We start from the raw sequence: 20,768 nt of genomic DNA, 5'->3' as shown, positions 1-20,768 counted from the left end.
GCAAAAATAAAACAAGAATCTGATTAAGTTCTTTCTACTCTTTTCAAATTTCGGTGTCAATATCATATTAATAAAATAAAACAGTAAATATTATTTTCTTTTGTTTTAGATGAAACAAAGAGTATCAGCATTTGGTAATAACGACCCAGATACAAGAGTAAGTCGACATAGTTTCAAGACCCGTAAGTCGACATAGTTTTACATATGTCAATATATTTAAAAAATGTTACTAAACAGGATATATAATTAATCCGCTTCCACTCATCCGTCATGAGATTTTAGCATCTATAGGCTCCCCGGCAGAAAATTTCTTGCATAACTATTGATGAATCACTGAAACATATCATAGCGATTATAATAAGTTTTGCTTGTAATGCCTTTCATACAGGTGTAACGACTGTAAAGTTGTACTAATTAACGGCTATAAAATGCTGCTGTCTGAGGAACGCATACATATCAAGTTCCATGGGTTCAACCAAGAGCATACAGCAACTGCAGTTGCACAATATCCAATAGCGTACAGAAGGTTGTTTGGTTCATATTGGACCGATTTTGAAGAGTTCTCACCTTACGAGAAACCTCGCTGCCTCCCACTAATTCTATTGGACATCCAGTACTGTGACCATATGACATCAAAGTCTCCACTAAAGCACACTCCAAGGGAAGGGAATTCGGTCCTACTGCTTTCTACAAGCTCTTGGGAGACCAGCGAGGGTGTGCGGAAGGGAAGCTGAAGACGCCTTTTCAACAGACCAAAGCCGCAGAAATGTTCTGGCGGTATGGTTTGAAGTATTATGTACGTAAGTTTTCATTTGGTTGGCGTCCACACCATATGTGTGGAATGTCGATTCGAAAGATAGGTATCATAATGGGTTGTTGGGAGTATCTTGTATTTCCTTTCACTTTTTTTTTCTTTTATAAACTTTGCGTATCAGCAACTTCGCCTCCTTACATTTGAATCCCATAAAAAAATATATAAATCCACACGGGAAACTTTTCCCGGAAATGGCGTACGTAGCACGTTGCAACTTGTGAACTATTTGCAAGTTCCAGCGATCCTTGACATCACTGTTACGGTATGTCAGCGCCCAAGTATGACTACTTACACTGGGATGGATGTATGAGCATTCATTGTGATGACTATCCATTTTGGCCTCACTAGGTGTATTTCATATAGTTTCTTGCACTTGGTTGAAAGTCATTTTGCAATGTGGAGCGGGAGAAGGTAGTGTACAGTCAAATATTATGGACGCACTTCTGCTGGAACCGCTTAAGAATGGCTGTGTTCACGGCTGAAAATGCCAAATTGAATCGCTGGCCCATTGCAGTTTGGATCGATGGATTTTCCTGGAAAGTCAATCGGCAGATCTTTAGCGTACTGTGGGTGTCACGATCCTTCCTGGTGTTTTCTATGAGCAATTGTTTCGCTACGAGCTCTTGAATTATGTAACGGGCCACAATAACTTTCGCAATAGTCACCCCGAGTATGAACTTATTCTCCCAACACTGTTTCGCCATGTGTACATAAGAAAACGAGCATGGAAAAAGGCTATAACATACCATTTCCAGTAACAGTTCTCGCCATTTGACAACCCTCATCCATCTATAACTTCAGACACACTACTTAAAGACAGCAGACACGTAATTCTATCGTTATTGCCTACTACTAGACAGGAATTGAGGTACAGTTCATTGGTTTGTATTTTCCTACGAAAGACTCCCACACTAACTTATTCAATTGGAGAGTTTTCCCACATCACATATAACAAACCTTTTCATCAAATTCCCTCAAATTTTTCGATAATATTTATTTACATATAATATTACATTTGTTCTTCCACATGACAAATGATCTTACATTCTTTATTCTGTCTTTCGCACATTATACTAGAGCTTGTTATATGAAATAATGCTGTTAAAATTCGAATAATTCATTCAAACTGTAACATATTACGAGGCAGATAAATAAGGAATACACAACAGATTTTTGCGCGATATTATAATGATCTGGGATGCGAAAAGTGAAGTAGTCTTTACTTGTTCAATCAGATGTGCCTCTAGCGGAAAAACCGTGAACTACTGAACAAAGATGGCATATGTGTTATAGTCATTTACTTCTGAAGAGCAGAGAGGTGTAGTTCGGTTTCTGTGGGCAGAAGGACGAAATCCAAATAAAATTCACAAGGAAATGATATACGTGTAACAGGGAAACTGTATGGACCGTAGCAAAATCTTTAGGTGGTGTAAATTCTTTCAAAAGGGCTGTGTGATTTTTGCAAATTTGTCACGTGCCGGGCGTTCAATAACAGCATCAAGTGAACAGAATGTCACGGCCACTGAAGAGAACAGAAGAGACATTGAACAGAATGTCACGGCGAACATGTTCAACATTTCGTACGGTGTTGAAATCCGACGACGGAAATCAAATCAGTTGTGCGCAGAAGACTCTACTCCCGAAAGACGGGCTTCTGTGAATATGGTATTTTGAAACTTGTGCCACGATGGGGGAAATCTGATAAAAGACTTGGTGACTATGTTGAAACTAGCTTTAATATGAGCTTTTACATTGTATATATTCTTGATGTGTTACCTATTACACCGATTTCTACATAAATTGGTGTGCATTACTTAAAGAATGTGAAGTAATATTTGTACATAAATATTCTCTGAACATAGATATTACGATATACGTACCTTGTTTTCACATAACACAGTAGGCTGTTGCAGCTGATGCAAAATATCACAAAATGTCTGATTTGGATGTACTCTGTGAATCTCATTAGCACACTCAATGCAAAGATACAAAGGAGGTGGGCTGTCACTTGCATAAGTAATGGAAATGCAATGATCATAACAAACTTTGGCTGCTTCAACGTTTCCTGCATTGGCACAATGCTCCCGCTGACACACAAAAGGGGACCAATTACCTAGCGGTACAGATAAACAGAATATAAGGCCTTGCGATGCACTTTCAAAATAGCTAAGAAGCAAATATTACATAAAAATGGCGGTTTGGTTCAAACACATTCAATTTTAAATTATCAATTTCAGTCAATACTCAACGAGATTCTGCAATGTAACAATTAGTCTTAAAAGGACTACTATTTTAGCAATCTATACATTATATTTACTAATCAAAAAATTTAAATTACCACCTATTCAGTTTGTATGACATAAGCAGACTTCTTGGACATTTCCAATTACATTTATATTGAAGTTACAGTATTAAAATTAGCATAGACTAAAATACTGATTATATTACTCGAAGCTTTCATGTGTAAGTATTAACATAAAGTGTAGTTCATTGAAACAAGTTAGTTTCGTTTTACATTGTGAAACTATGCTAAACTATGGAGAATCAATGCTATTTTAAATATTGTTACGTGTTTAATCGGAAGTGCTACAAGAGAAACAGTAAATGACAGATGAATAAAGACGGAGATGGAACTTACTACTGGGTTTCTCAATCAATATTGGAACTTTTTATTGGGTTGTGGAGGTAAATGAAGTGTCCTGTGTACGCGACAGCCATAGTGCCTGCACAATTTATTTAGTAATGTATTTACAATACAGTGAAAGACGTACAACAAACAGTACTCGTGATACAGAGTAGATGGTGTCATCGTCGTGCACCAAAAGTATGGTTATTCTGTCGATTTGGGATTTATATTTCTGGGCTTTCGGCATCTAAGGCCATTTAGCCCGTCACGTTTGAGGGATGACGTTCCTCAGTGAGCACACAATCCGGGGAAAGGGAAGGAAGGAAGCGGCCTGGGAGCTATAAGTTAGGTACCACCCCGGCATTTGCCTGGTGTGAATGAGGAAAACCTCATTCAGGGTGGCTGGCCTGAAAAAGCGTTTTACACTTTTTCAACCGAGTGTCCCCACTGGGAATCGAACCCGGGACCGCTCTTGCCTTCGGTGTGAGACTAAATGGCCGCGACTACGCTACGCGGGGCAGTTATTCTGTCGAGATTCCTAGCGCATAACACATCGCCTACGACATTACTGCGTCTTTCTGATATGATTTCCTCCTTATTACTTCCTCTTGGATCTTCCCTTTGTGCACTATGAGGTGTTATATGCCATTTGTAGCAAGCTGTAATTCGGAAAGGACATCGAATTTCATTGTGTCACATAGACTTTCTTTTGTTTTTATATGTATACTCTTATCCCAAACATAGTAGTAAGAATTCAGTTACATTATATATGTATTCTTTTAGCAAGTATTCAGTTACATTATATATGTATTCTTTTAGCAAGTATTCAGTTACATTATACATGTATTCTTTTAGCAAGTATTCAGTTACATTATATATGTATTCTTTTAGCAAGTATTCAGTTACATTATATATGTATTCTTTCATCATGTAATGCGAAATATGAATGCTTCAACTTAATATCTTTCATAACTGTTCCAAATCGATACTGTCCACAGGATCGGGAGATGCATGCAAAACACAGATAATACAATCAATGCTGTGTCGTTGCACTGCATAAATGAGATCATAATATTCTTAGTCCTTAAATTTTACTTATACAACACGACGAGTTGTATCGTGTGTGGAATTCGGAAAAAGGAGTATTTGATAACCAAAGAAGGGAGATGTTTTAAATACTCTTTACAAAGCCATTGGATCAAAAATTTTATTGTGTAATAGAATAATAGAAACTGCACGCTTTGTTGGACCAAGAATCGAAAATTATCCACTAATTACTAGGGTTTCCTACGAGACAGGAGTTCAGGGTATCCCAACTCAAACAGCTGCCGTGAAAGAGATATTTTGTCTCAGAAAGAGTTTCTAGTGAAAGAGCTCTGTCTCGTCTCGTGGGCAACTCCATAAATATACAGGCATTGAAATTATTCTCAGGATCGTTTGTATAAACAGGTCTTAGCTGTCCTTATAATCGGGAATAAGTAATGCGTCTGAAGAATAAAGAAATACGACAGACAGGATTAAGAGGTACAGGTATAATATAAGAGAAAATTAGGATAAAAGGATGCCTGTTTCCTGTATCCGTGGTGTTGTTGAATGATGTTTGAGTACTTCTATGAGTATACTGACCGTAAGTGTCATGGTAACTAGCGTACATTTGGGACTTATTATGTATGTAAGGAGGTATGCGTAGTCCAGCTATCCATCTCTTTAATAAGCTTTGTAAAACTTTGTAATTTTACTCTTAAGAGGAAATTAAAAAAAAATCTATACAAGTTCTTTACTTCAAACTAAAGTACTAAATTGACTCACGTACGACTGTAAAAATACTATATTTTAGAATGAAGTCAATTTTTTATGCATAAGACTACACATATTGTGTTTAGATATGAAAAAAAAAAAAAAAACAATATATAGGTCAAAGCCTAGGCCAAATATCTGTTATATAAAGATCTATGAAAAAAAATATCAAGTTCTATTTACATCATATAAACAACGATTTAATGTTGCTATGTGTGACATGACAAACCACCATATTATTGTCGCACACTGGCCATATCTTCCCAATATATCGTGCAGAAGCGCAATATTAGATTGTTTGATTTCCTGTTTTAATTTCCGAATATCACGCCGCAAAGGTTATATATATATATATATATATATATATATATATATATATATATATATAAAGACATTTTAAGTAGTAATAATCACAAGAAACAATTACACGACGTTAGGATGTAACTGTACAGTTCATCTCTTTGAATATCAGTTAAGAAACTTTTTGAGTGAATCTCGTATAAAGCCAATTCTTAGAATTTTTCTCTTTGCCAACGGACAAAAGTGTATATGAAGGGTAAAGGAAAAAAAGGAGGAATGTCACAAAACTGCATTTCCGAGAAAACGACGTTTTTATATTTTAAACCGCGTAAAAAGAAATAGGGTAGTCAAATCTTTTGCCCCTTTTTACATGAACATTTCGACATCTACGCATGCATGGCATATACTGTCAAATAGTATCAAGAGTCACCAACAGATAGGACAAAGCACCCGATAAAGCACACACATGGGCATTCCTTGTTTTTTCCCCTTACCCTTCATATATATGTGTGTGTGCTTTTGCGACGTTCGCTTCCCCAAATAAGGTGTTGAAATGTAACGTAGAAAACGAACTTTGTCTCCAAGCATTCCTGCCTATAGGCTGTCAGTTATTTTTAGCTCTGACATCAACGGGTTGCATTGCGAGCCCCTCTCCTTGGTAGAAGCACGGGGAGCCGGAGAGAAAAGCTAAGTTAGTTTTGCTTAAAAACGACAACGGATGACATTGCGCGAGCTATGTTGCTTTCGAAATACGGTCAATTATAGTCTGACAGAACCCTTAACACGATTAACAGTGCGCATACCTTGTTACGCTTCAAGTGAAATTAATCGTTATCGCTTGTGCAATGAACATAGTAACAAATACTAAATGTACAGTGCATTAAACTACATTGGTAAGTAATATATAATCACGATGAAAATGTTGCCGAGAAAAGAAAAGTTCAAGTTTAAACCGTTCGTTTGTGATTGTTGCTTGTAAAGTCGTCTTGATGCTAAGGAGCTAACTGCGCAATGGAGAAATTCCTACAGATCCAGTACAAAAAGAATACATGAAATAGGAAGAGAAGGAAAATCTCATCTTCCGACTTCAAGTAAATATCCACGGAACCACCCAGAAATCCTCTTTCATCGTATCACTGCGAGTGACCAGTGAAAGTACAAAATAACGGAAACATATAATGTAGTGAAGTTCAACCGGTAACTCGCGACTCCCGCGTCTTCCGCGCTCGTAGTGGAGATAAATGGGTCAAGTGTAAAATTGCCTTATCATATTTAATTATTTAAATCAAAGTGCCAAAGTGAAATTTAATGTGTTTGTGAAGTTTCAGTGTTATTAATTAAAATTAAGAAATTATAGCAGGCGTATCCTTTTCAAAATAATCACCATGATCTAAATTTATGTTTCAGGATATAAGAAAATTTAATTTACTTTTTCTTTCCAGCACATATAATTAATGCCTATACAACGTAATAATATTCGTATTGTTAAATTGTATCGGCATTAGAGTCAGTATTTACATCAGTTCCCAGATCGTTCTGACTCGAACCTTGTATTCTAACCTGTACTGTTCAGGAATTATACGATCAGCTTCAGCAGAAGCACCGAACCAATGTAAAGCCTAAAGGAGACGTCCAGGATTCGAACCTAATAACCTTATAAATGGCTTTCCTTCACAGGTAACAGAAGGATCGAACTCGTACTGTTACAAATACCTAAGCCCTCACAGTAACCCAGCAGGCCACGAACCCGATATTGTTATAAATGTCGTTCCTTCACAGCGGCCAAGACTCGTAACGATCGAGGGCGTCCAGGGATCGAACTCCGTACTGTTATAAGGACCAATAATCTTGACTACCATTTCAACGATAATTCCACCCCTTTCTAAACCATGCACGATCAGGTTTCACTAATCATCAGAACTTAAAGACCATGCAGTATCAGTCGAGAAAACCTTAAATATTTTATTTTCTCTTTTATATGGTATGATATATGGTAAATCTCTTTCTCATTCCACTTAAACTAAATGATATACTTCCAGGTATTACAGGATGTTTCGCTGCTTACCTGTCAACTTAACCAAATTGGATTTCCGATCAAAAATCGAAGAACTGGGTGTTGGCCAATAATAGAAAAGTAATTTTGCAGCAGATGCACGGGCTGCAGTAGTCCCATGAGCGATAACGGACAGCAGATCAGTCACTACATTGTCCTTCATGCTCATTAAGCATTCCAACAGCTGACAATGGTGGGCTGAAACATAAAAAGAAGACATATTTATGCTAATCTTTCGTATTCAATTTAAAGTACATATATATACAGGGGATAGACAAAAAAGTCTAAAAACACTTCATACAGGACACGTAAGTTTGCACGTGTAAAAACACGTGTTGCGGTTGCCGATCGTTTTTTGTTTTCAATGTGTCATGTGGACCTTCATCTTCCATCAGCAGAACCCATTTACCTGTGAGTGTCGTGGTGTGAAAGTGGTAAGGTAAAATGGGCGACCTGTCAGACTTCCAAAGAGGCATGATCATTGGTGCCCGTCTAGTTGGAGCTTCAGTAGCAACAGTGGCGAACATTGTGGGGGTATCGAAAGGCACTGTGTCCAATGTCACGAGGGCATACACAATTCATGGGCAAACGACGTCTGCAAAGCACAACAGTAGTCGAAAGGCAATCCTGTCAGATAGGGACCGGAGGACATCAAGACGGATTGTAGCAGCTAAAAACAAGACCACTGCAATGAAAATTACGTCTGAACTCAATTCCGGCCTACAGAACCCGGTTTCATCGAAAACAGTGCGACGGAACTTCATAAAATTAAAATTCATGGCAGGGCCGCTATCGCCAAACCCCTGGCCACAGCAGTAAATGCGAAGAGGCCTATCCAGTGGTGCAAGGACTACAAGGCGTGGACTCATGAGCAGTGGAAACACGTAATGTGGTCCGATGAATCGACCTTCATCTTGTTTACAACAACCGGTCGTGTTTACGTATGGAGAACACCGTCGCAGGCCTATGATGCAGACTGTCTGCTCCCAACTGTAAAGCATGGGGGTGGTTCTGTTACAGTATGGGCAGTGATATCGTGGTTTTCCGCAGGTCCCATCATAGTCCTGCACAGAGTGATGAATGCTAAGGCGTATGAGGCAATTTTGGGGGACCAGGTTCTACCCATGGCCCAAATATTGTTAGCTGATAATGATGGCATCTACCAAGATGATTTGGCACCCTGTCATGCTGCAAAAACGGTGAAATCATGGTTTGAGGAGCATGACCAGGAGCTATCACACCTCCCCTGGGTCTCACAATAACCAGATCTGAACATCATTGAGCCATTGTGGTCTGAGTTAGAAAGGCGTGTTCGGTCTCATTACCCTCCACCAGCATCCCTTAAGGAACTGGAGCATGTTTTGGAGGAACAATGGTACAAACTTTCACCCACCACGATTCAGGAGCTGTATACGTCCATTCCACGTCGGATCCAAGCTGTTTTGGAGGCAATAGGAAGTCCCACATCATACTACGTATGATTTTCACACTTTTGCAAACGTTTTAGATTTTTTGTCCAACTCCTGTATATATATATAATACAACTTCTCTGATTATTTACCCTCAGTCTGATTTACAGCATTGTACCACGTCTAACCTGTAGTATAACCTCAATTTATCGCAAAATTGAAGGATATAATCTGAGAATCCGTTTCCAGGGAAATAGTGGGAGTGGGTCATACTTCATTCAGCACCTAGTTACGTCAGCGATGATGGAGGAGGCCTTCTGCACCGACTCGATGCTTGAAAGCTGACCACAGATGTTCAATAATGTTCAAATCGGAAAACTAAATGAGCCAGAACAAATGTTGAAGTTCATCCTGATGTTTCTCAAACCACACCTGAATATAAGGTTTTCACAGATACCTTAGTTTTACTTTCCCCGACTATTTTTCTAGGCTTCTTCCTCCTCTTATAGCCGACCAGAAATCGTCTTCTATCTTGTCAGGTTATTTTTAATATTACAATTTAATGTTTAGTTACAAAGTAAGAAATATATAAACCTTCCTACAAGTGTTTATGTTTTAAATTTATTGTTTTAATTCCACCTGCTTCCTGGAATATAACAGTATATGTAATCCACGCATTATGATTACCCGGAATTGAAGTTCAGTTATATACGAGAGCCATCCGGAAAGTGGTACCCGTTTGTGCAATAAAGACACAGTAGTACATATAAACAAATATACACATTTTTATTGGAAAGAGCATACTTTACACTACTTTCCACATAATCACTAAGCAAATTGAGGCATTTGTCATACCGTGTGACGAGTTTTTGTATTCCAGCGTCATAGTCCTCCGCCGCCAGCGTATTGAGATACTTAGTCACGCAGGTGGTCTTTGACAATTCCATGAACAATTGTTCGAGACACATTAGGAAAATGTTCACAGAGTTCATCAATTGGGACGCGCCGATCGTTCCTCACGCATTCGTCTGCTGACCTCAGCAGTTCGTCTGTAATGACAGATGGTGTCCCTGAACGCTCCTCGTCGTGTGTACTCCCCCTCCCCAGGTTGAAGTTGCGACACCAGCGCCGAACAGACGACTCGTCCATCACATTGTCTCCATACACCTCCTTTAATTTGCGATGAATTTCACAAGGTCGAACGTTTCGTGCATTAAGAAATTTAATCACGGCCCTCACTTCACAACTGGCGGGGTTCTCAATTCGTTTAATCATTATAAACGAGCACAGACACAACACAGGCACTGCTAGCGTCACACAACCTCGCACAGAGCAGGCAGACAAGCCACTGACGCAGTCTGACCTTGCCCAGCGGCTCCCCGAGTCGTCAGCGCTTCATGTGGCGCAAACAGGTACCACTTTCCGGATGGCCCTCGTATTAATAACTCGACTGATACAATAATACCTAACATTTTAACATTTTAGTAATACTACCTTTTAAATATGCATTTTTATTACTAGTAGCCTGCTGTAGCACATTTCAGTTTCTTTATTAATGTGATATGATATATTATATATATATATATATATATATACAGGGTGGGCCATTTTAATTAATCCACGGAAATATCTGAAAAATGATAAAACATAGAAGAAATGTTTCAAGTACACGTTATATATTGCTAAGGGGAAAACCAATTCCGCCAAAAGTACCCCCTAAATGGGGGTAACGGGGGGTAACTTTGAAATGTCAAATGGGAACATGGGTCGAGTAATACCTCGTTCGAAAGGGCTTGGAAAACTAAGTAACGCTGTACCAAAAGATGTTCCATATTGTGCACCGGTTTCAAAATGGCCGCCATAATATGGTTCGGAAACTCCAGTACCCGTAGTGTGAAAACCATGGAAGGTAAATGAATGGAACAAAATTGAAATACGTAAATATCATAGGACATATCGAATGATGTAATCCCTGTGATCCCAGTGGCCTCCCTGAAGGGGTCTTGGGGGCTAACTTCAAAATTTCAAATAGTAACATGAGTCGAGTGGTACCTCGTTCGATAAATCTTGCAAAATCTAACATATTGAAGGAGAAAACGATTGATGTGAAATGGCAGTGTTTTCAAAAGGCCGCCGAAACATAGTATCCGTGTCAGAGAAAAGGTTTAGTACCCGTAGTATGAAAGCGATTGAAGATAAATCAACAAAAGAAAAACTGGAGTAGCTAACTGACGTAAGGCACATCGAGAGGTGTTGTCGGGGTGACTCCAACGGCCAACTGAAAGGTATCCGGGGCCAACTTGAAAATTTCAAATAGCAGCTTGAAGCGAGTAACATCACGTTACATATACAAATTAATATCAAACAGCTTCTGTAAGAAAATTTTTGACATGAGACACCGTTTTCAAAATGATCGCAAAGACATGGTGACTGTGTCTAAGAAAACGTCTCGTGCCCATAGTATGAATACGTTAGAGATAAATGAAAATAACGAAAATTAAATAGGAAAACCACGGAGGCGTTCCAAGGCTCGAGAATAATACAACAGAGATAAAAATATTAGAGTAAAATTGCCATAATGTATAGAGAGAAATCCAAGTCCTGCAAAATAATCTCTCCCTGCGCTCTGTATGTGAGTGGGGTGGAAACTAAAGTGAAAGTTCAAACGAGAACTCTACTTTAATTCGTAAATTAAGGCTAACCTTACAAATAGGTATGGTGTGGTTGAAACATTTGTTTGTAAAGATGACGCTGTAGTGACTAAAAAAAGAGAAACTTTTATGCAATGCGTGCTGGTTATTCAGAAAGCATTTGGGGGATATACGTACACACCGTTTCGTCCCTCAAGCTCACAATATGACATGAATGCTAATAGTTAATCAAAATGTAACTGTGGCCATCCGCGTTAACTTAGTGCACCAATTCTCTATGCATGAAGTCTGCCTTCCAAACAGCATTGGGTAGGTCAAGCGTACGCCCGAACCGTTGTCCGGTCGGACATTGAAATTTTGAAGTTAGCCCACAAGACCCCTTCAGGGAGGCCACTGGGATCACAGGGATTACATCATTCGATATGCCCTATGATATTTACGTATTTCAATTTTGTTCCATTCATTTACCTTCCATGGTTTTCATACTACGGGTACTGGAGTTTTCGAACCATATCATGGCGGCCATTTTGAAACTGGTGCAAAATATGAAACATCTTTTGGTACAGCGTTACTTAGTTTTCCAAGACCTTTCGAACGAGGTATTACTCGACCCATGTTCCCATTTGACATTTCAAAGTTAACCCCCGTTACCCCAATTTAGGGGAGGGCGAGGAGGGGTACTTTTGGCGGAATTGATTTTCCCTCTTAGCAATATATAACGTGTACTTCAAAAATTTCTTCTATGTTTTATCATTTTTCAGATATTTCCGTGGATTAATTAAAATGGCCTACCCTGTATATATATATGGTAAATCTCCCTAACTTCCCATGACTACTTACATGATTTCCTGATCAAATGTCGTTTTCCTGACTTTCCAGGTCTGCAGAAACACTTGAATAGGTCTGAGTGTGAGTACTGGCGTTTAGAGTAATAATAGGACCAAAAGAAGATCGTGAAATTATGCCCTACACCAGAAGGCAACGGTTATTAACAATTCATGAAACTATGATTTATTAATACATGATAAAATCACATTTCACAGTAAAATATGAAGAACATTCTTGTTTGGAAAATTCGCCCTTTATATAGTAGCTATATGGATTGTTCTCTAAGTGTTTCGATTTCATCACGCTCCGTAATCTGATGTATGTAGAACCCTCATTGTCGCATATGTGACTCAAGGTTGAAGTCGGAGCAAGAGGCAGACGCACTCAGTAATCTCCCGTTTTGGCGTCATCTCTGACATAATGACATTGGGGTCGCCTTGCTTCAGAGATTACGAAAGTCTTCATTAGCATGAATTCAAAATGTATGACGCAGAGATTTAACACGAGATGAGTAAGCAAAACACAAGATTGCTTTTTAGTTAAGTTATTGTATAAACATTTTTTAAAGATATGAATCTATTATGTTTTAGTAATTATACATTAAATATAAGAATAGTTCAGAAATGATTTATAAGTCTTTCCATATTTAACAATTTTAGTACCAAAGGAGAGAGAGAGATAAAAAAAGAACTTGAGTTTAACGAGTTTCGATTACGCCTTCTAAGCTAAACGAGAAAAATAACACACGAAATGAATAATGGAGGAAGATTAAGTTAGAAGGAACGGGACGAACGAAGAAATGAGAAAACCCAGGAACTCATAATTTGTCCATCACAAACCTACAAGGGCTGAGATCGAACAAGGTAGAGTTGAGTCCTTAACCACCAAACTGCTCATCAAATTATGAAGTATTCACAATATTATATTTCATTCTTAATAAAGATACCGCTTTATTCATACATTTCAAAAAGCCATTGCTTGAATTGATTTAAACTACTACTTAAAAGTTAATTTATTCATGAAATATAATTTTACGCCAGTATTCTTTCATGTCTGGAGGCAATGCAACACACGCAAAGGAATTTCTAGTGAAAGCATATTTAACTAAAAGTAAAACATATCAAATTCCAAACGGGGTAGATAACTATATTTAAAAAAAAAAAAAAAAAAATCATATTAATTTCCATAAGGTTCAGCAACAAGAATTTGGGGAACGTGGGATCAAAGGAGTCATTTCAGAACTGACCACGGATTAGAGTTTCTTAACGCTGTGCAGTATAAGCTTTGCTGCGGTTACTTGTCTCCCATTACTCCAATTAAACCAACATGATGTTTGTGTCACATGATAGTATATATCGAAGAAAAAAGTATAATAATAATACGTAATACACGTAGTTGTTGATTAATACTTTAAAAAAGAATAAACTCAAGTGCAAAAGGAACTCTTTAAAATATAAATCTAACACATACTTACCAGTATTATTTGAATACTGAAACACCATCATAATCACCGCTGCAGCAGACTGACTGGCATAATTATCTTGTCTTTCTTCATTTTCTGAAAGAGCTTCAAGTAACAAGTTTCAATTACAAAAGCTAATTTACATAAATTCGAAGAAATTTTCTACGTAAATCAGATCCATTAATGAAAAAAAAGTTCCTTATTCTTTTATTTAACCCATTACTGATTGTAACTGCACCTGAAGTAGCGTACGGAAAGATAGAAAAATTATACTGTTAGATAAGAATATAAATGATAACGAAATTTGTTCTAAAACATTTGTTTCGTGAGTTCTATTTCACTAAACAACGACAATCTGAAAATATACACAATTTTACATTTCACCTAAGGAAGACAGGAAATATCTAGTGATTGGATTGTTTCGGCAAACGACAAGATCCACTGCCGTGTTTTCACTTTTGCAGTGGTAGACTTTTGGGCTGTAGTTGTTAACATCACGTACCTGTAAGCTCAACGCTGTAGTTAACATGAAAAGTACTAAGTGAATAAGCTGAACTTCTTACCTTAGTATCCTGTTTAATAATGAATTTTATTTTTGAAGAAAAAGTGGACTTAAGTGCAGGAAATGAGCATTACATTTTCTGGAATTTTTATTCTGTATTGACGCAGCACTGCAACCGGTTTAGTGAGACTTAATGAAGACAATTTCTGAGAGAGAAGTGTCTTAAGTGCAGTAAATGATCATTGGTTCATGGATTTTCTACATAAATTTGTTCCAAGTCTCATTTACTATTCCAGGATAATCTTACATATAGAAGTCCTTTAATGAGTCTGGTGCGCTACTCGGTTATGGATTACCGAAGAAAATATCAGAGTATATCGGAATGATATAATAACATTATTGAACCGGATACTAAGGTACGAAGTTTAATTTATCTCGTATCCTGTAGAATCTATAAGCAAATAAGTGGTTTAGGAGCGCCCTATTATTTGAGGTTTACTACATTATATTCTCACTTATAAATATTTGTTCATATAGTCCAGCATATTCACGCAATAGAAGCTACATTATTTGTCATTCAAGTTCTCCTGATTTTGAACTTTACCACCATATTTTAGGGAATAGAATTTAATCTGTGATCGAGTATAGTAAGCATTAAAAAGGATAACGATGCCTTTAACCCTTCTATGGCAGACGAGGGCCTGATTTTCCTGCTGGTACTAAATAACGTCATACACGTACACAAACAAATAAAATATGGATGTAAGAAAATAAAGCAACAATACGTTAAAAACATGTTGAAACACGCCAGATCTCGAGATGGCACCTTTCTCGAAGCGATCGAAGTCAATGAACTTTAACATGTGATTCGAAAGTTAAAAAATCCTATTTATAACATGTATCTTACTCCAATGAAATATTGTATAACCGTCCTCGGTGGTTTAGTGCTTAACGCAGTGCGTTATCTTTGGTGTAAGTGGTTTCGGGTTCAATTTCCGGTGGGAGAGCACAAAAATTTAATTTCATAAACATTCCCTTTCATTAATCACTCATCATTTTTTAGCCTAAGGGCATAACCATGAGACGTCAAACTCAAATTCAATTCCATTTCTACTTAAAATACTGGATGCTTCAGACAATAAATCAAGGACTCGAAATGCGAACATCAGTTAATCACAATACAGTAAAACACTAACACACATGAACTGATAATATGGTAGTCTAATCGCATATTTGTATTAGTAACCATTCCGACGTACACCACTAATCTAACTCTATATAAGGTATTTCTCACAAAGGACACCTTAATACCTTGACAAACGTGCAAACCAAAACCGAACGATTTTCAAAATCACATTTTAAACAAAATCAGGAAATTACATGTTTGATAAAATGTGTAAGAGAAATAGAGGTTTTATAATGTCTAGATTTTCGTTTTCGATGAGATTTTCTGCATTATTGTATACTTTGTTTATACGACTGAGGGAATATCCCCGTTTGGAGAGTGCTGACACCAGGCATCCAGTTGATGAACGATGTGGTGGAGCAAATACAGGACACAGTAAAGGAGATATTCGATCGTCATAAACGTAGAAGTTCTTGATTTAATGGCATTACATATCGTTAGCAGGCTTGATGTCAGTTAGATCAGTTCGAAACATCCATGGAGAAGAACAAGGTGAATTTGTTTACTGGATACTTGTCGTTTAGGGACTGTTAGAACAGTACCTTTGCTGGTTTGCTGTAAGTCCATATTAAGAAAATGTCGTATATAAATCGAAGCCAAAGGAAAGGTTGAAATGGTGATGGAAAGAGTGTTTTTTATTTCAGCGCCCCCATTAACGGCTGGCGTACATTTGACCCAACATGTACAATAGGTCATCAGTAATTAATCCCATAAATATTTGACATATTCTCTGTAAGTATCCTCAAAATACTTCAGCATACTCTTTGCCCTCTGTAACATTCTACCTTACTACACTCGCTTCATTTCTGAAATACCCATTTTTATCTTGCTACTTTTTTTTTCTAACATTTCATTTTGCATCGTTCCTTATTTTATTATTATTACTTATAATTTATTATTTTACATTTAAACATTTATATTATGTAAAAGACAAAATAGTACTTACTTAATGAGAAGGGCAGAATATGGTAACATAGCAGATTAGTAATTTGCTGATGAAGAGCACTTGGAAAGACAGCCATTGAAGACGCAACTAAGTATGGTAGTGTGTCTATTAGATCGTGTTCTAGAAACGGTACCAGGCATCCTAAACACTGTAATATTGATTGTCCGAATGCTGAAAAATTATTATTATTATTAATTAATTAATACCTACAATATTTTTAATACTATCTTAGTAAGGAGAATTCTCAGTTTAAACATTAAAAAAAAGTAACCATTCTTAGTATAAACAAATTCGTATGAAATATTGTTGAATAAACGATTCTGCACTCTAACACAAAACATTAATAAAAATAAATAACTGACTTAAGTTACCCATCAGCATACACATATACAAAGAAAGAATAAATATGAAACGGTTTAAGGGACCATTCCGTTACAGAGAATATTTTGAGTGTAATCTAGATTTTCACAAAGCCAGCCCTTGTTAACTCCATGAGTCTGCTCCTGGTAAAGCCTTCTTTTTCTTGATTTTCTGTTTATATTTGTAAAGGTGATTTTATGTATAGACTAGCCCGGATCTTTTTAAATATGTAAATCGATAAAAGCAATATAACCAAATTGTGTAAAACATCTGACCAGAAATCAAGAAGAAACTGGATCTCATACAATTAATGAAGTAATGTAACTGAATATATTTTTGTCGTACAGTTGTACACATTGATTTTATTCATAATAAGTCTGCAAACGCAGAAAATCAATATTTTTGAAAATTTAAATAAATCTACATATCTATACAGAGCATTGGTGCCCGAAGAAAGTTTTCTAGGGAGGGGGGCATCTCCCTGGTTGCTATATTACGTTTGGTATTTTTTTTTATTTGTATTAAGAAAATCTTAAGAAATTTAATAGATTTTCGTGAGCCAGGGGGAGGGAGGGGCCCATGATACCGAGCTAAGGATGTTTATTCGATGTTATATTTATAGAATATTTAATGACATTATAAGTTAAGCTTGTTACTTAAACCTCTCTCCTTCAGCTGGTTACTAGTCTTTTCTTCTACCTTGTCATCAAATTCACATTTGTTTTATCCTATTACACATATCTGACTGCTTGACACGCGTAACTCCCGATGTTGCCGCTTGGTGATGCTGTATACACCCATTGAACGATGGTTGGTGATGAGCGCTGTTTCAACACGCAAGCACTTGTGTTCGAGACGTTAGGGACTCGTGAGTCAAAGCTGCATTACTTGACATAGTGCCAGTGTACGTGTAGGAGAATGGCGCAAAGAGACCATTTTGATGCTGTTATGCGTGGAAGAATCATCGGGCGACTCGAGAGGGTTCAGAACCAGATGGACGCATCTTGTGAATTGGGTGTCCCACAAAGTGTCATCTCGAGGATCTGGCGACGTTTCCAAAGAGGTGAAAACGTTTCTCGGAGGTTCGGTGGAGGTCGTCCAAGGAGCACCAGTGACCAGGAAGACCGTTACGTACGTCTAACTGCCAGGCGCAACAGACACAGCACCGCCTCAGATCTCTCTAGGAACCTTGCAGCTGCTACAGGAACGTCAGTGTCAAGATTTACAGTGTACCGACGGTTAGCTGAGGGACACTTGTATGCCAGAAGACCAGCAAGGTGTGTTCCATTGACCCCGCAGCAAAGAAGAGCTCGGTTGAATTGGTCCAGAGAACATCACGCATGAACCCCGGAACAATGGAGTCATGACCTGTTCACAGATGAATCCAGATTCAGTCTCACCAGTGATTTTCGACGTGTGTTCATCTGGAGAGAACCAGGAACACAGTTCCTTCCAGCTAACATGACTGCTGTAGACCAGTACAGGGGCGGCGGAATTATGGTATGGGGTGGGATCATCCTGGGGACCCGTACACCTTGCATGTCTTTGCACGGGGTATCGTCACTGGTGCAATGTACCGGAATGACATCTTGGACCAATATGTTCGTCTGTTTCGTGGCGCAGTGGGTCCTGATTTCATTCTAGTGGATGATAACGCACGTCCCCATCGCGCTGCCATAGTGGATGAGTACCTTGAGCACCAGGATATCAGGCGATTCGATTAGCCTACTTGCTCACCGGACTTGAAATCCATCGAGCATGCGTGGGACATGCTTGGCAGGCGAATTGCACGTTGTCAAATGGCTGCAAGATCCATTCCTGAGCTTCGGGAGGCACTTGCACAGGAATGGCAAAACATACCCCAGCCACTTCTTTATAATCTCATTCTTAGCATGCAATCACGTTGCGGTGCATGTGTTGCAGTGCGAGGCAATCACACACACTATTGATGTCCTGTATCTTACGCTTAACCCTCGGAAACCACATTGGTCTATTTCCGAATTTTCCCATGCCCATGCATTTTCGTCTCTGTTGCCCATCCTGTGCATTCTCTTCCAGTGTTTTCGGACTGTATCCATTTGCAATTCCACATTCCAATAATATATGGCTGATTCACCTTTCTCTGAGTGCAATAAACCATGCAAATAACATTATTCTTAAGTTTTGCACATAAGTATATATATATATATTTTTCTGAGATCCCTGATAGATCCATTTCAGTACGGGCAGGCCAATAACAAAGCTAACATGACGTCATATGGTTGCTATGATATATGTGTATTTATGGGAAGTATGTATTATTTTATGCTAAATATAAGATTATGTAGAATGTAATAAGGAATGAAGTATTGTAGTGGTATTGACATTGCGTCATGCATGCAATGTATCCATTTCCAGGAAAACGAAGTTTTATTTCCGATGTTTTAAGATTGTTTCACGCCACATACTAATATGTCTTTAGTCTTGTCTTGCTAATAAGTTAATGGTGAGACTTCAGAACTATGAGCTGTATCGACACGTTTTAATATTTAGCTGCATTTGAAGTAAACATTCATCATGTTAGCTGTTCTTGCATCGCAGCACGCTGAAAACATTATCTGATTTAAATGGTTTCTTCCCTTGGCTTCCACAACTGAAGGACCTATAGTGAGGTAGTCAACTACATCTACACACCAAACCACAGAGAACATTGACTTTCTCTAGTTTCTGAGTTTCCGATTGCGCAGCTGCAGAGCGCACTTGTGCCCAAACCACAAGTAAATAGTATGAGGAAGGAGTTAATTCACAATGAATAGTGCCAGATCTTATCTGTTGTAACGTGAAATTTCACTACTGGACTGCCTGTCATGGAAAAAATACAAGAATTACAATACGTTTCAACAAACTACGAAAGTCTATGTCGGCCAAATGACTTTTATTTTGGAAATTGTGTGGATATTCTCGACTTGTGGTGCTGCGATATACGTAAAAGAAAGGTACATCACTTATTGTCGACAGGACAGTAGCAAACTAACGCCGTCGCTGCTTAGTTATGTTACCAACATCTGCCCTGAATTTTCACGGTAATAGAGATACAACAGTGCCTCAAATTACACATATCTTCAATGCACCTAATACGAGAGGCATAACTAGCAGGTAACTGTTTCATTCTGCAGACCTAACCCAGTCTTTGTTAATATTATGATACCAGATTATTGTCTCACCTGGGCTCATGGACACGGTAATTGGTCCTTGTATATGGCATGGTCTGATGAGTTGTTTCGGGCTAAGCATCATGTGAGGCGTATTCAAATGGCAAGGTTAGATCTACTGGTCCTTATAACACACCAATGATGATAGCTATCGATCGTTGTGCTGCAACCTCTGATTCTCTTCATTTACCCACACAATGATGGAAGGTTCAAGTAGGATAATAAAATGTATGACTGGGTTGTTTCTAAGGGCATGACCACCGCATCTGCCGTCATTAAAATTAAGCACGTCATGGTTCTTGTAATACATCAATCCTTTTCTTGCATTTACAAATACAGTATCAAAGAACCGCAGTTGGCCATCCAAACACCACAGCCTTTAGCATTTTCCAATGGCCATCCAAACACCATAGCCTTTAGCATTTTCCTAGAGTCCATTCATGTCACGTCTAACTGCTACACGTCCCTGGGATAGAGATTATCCTACATGATATTAGGTATACAACACAACCCAAGATCGTTTATATTTATTGCACCATTCATACTCCTGAACATGAGATACGAAAATCAGAGAAAAATGTTTTACATTCAGTTGGAAACCAATTTCCTGTTTATTTCGAGAGAAAAAATACTTTGAAGTGTA

General features: G+C 38.0%; 1 protein-coding gene across 14 annotated transcripts in view; it reads right to left on the bottom strand.

Moving 5' to 3' along the window:
* unc79 (UNC-79 domain-containing protein) overlaps positions 1 to 20,768 on the bottom strand; it is a 272,091-nt gene that overhangs the window by 220,625 nt on the left and 30,698 nt on the right. For 13 of the 14 annotated variants that reach the window (XR_014127995.1, XM_081735890.1, XM_081735895.1 and 10 more), the window contains exons 5-8: positions 16,575 to 16,745; positions 13,953 to 14,045; positions 7,603 to 7,788; positions 2,695 to 2,927 (exon numbers count right to left, since the gene is read on the bottom strand). Coding sequence is in view for 13 of the 14 variants with exons in the window: in XM_081735890.1 (XP_081592016.1) it covers positions 2,695 to 2,927; positions 7,603 to 7,788; positions 13,953 to 14,045; positions 16,575 to 16,745 (683 nt within the window). In the remaining variant the exon portion in view is untranslated. The remainder of the gene's footprint in view (positions 1 to 2,694; positions 2,928 to 7,602; positions 7,789 to 13,952; positions 14,046 to 16,574; positions 16,746 to 20,768) is intronic. The other variant, XM_081735891.1, reaches the window with a different exon arrangement.

This window comes from Thermobia domestica, chromosome 13, assembly GCF_964235325.1.
Source record: "Thermobia domestica chromosome 13, izTheDome1.hap1.1, whole genome shotgun sequence".
NCBI classification, from domain to species: domain Eukaryota; kingdom Metazoa; phylum Arthropoda; class Insecta; order Zygentoma; family Lepismatidae; genus Thermobia; species Thermobia domestica.
This window is presented reverse-complemented; position numbering and strand designations above follow the sequence as displayed.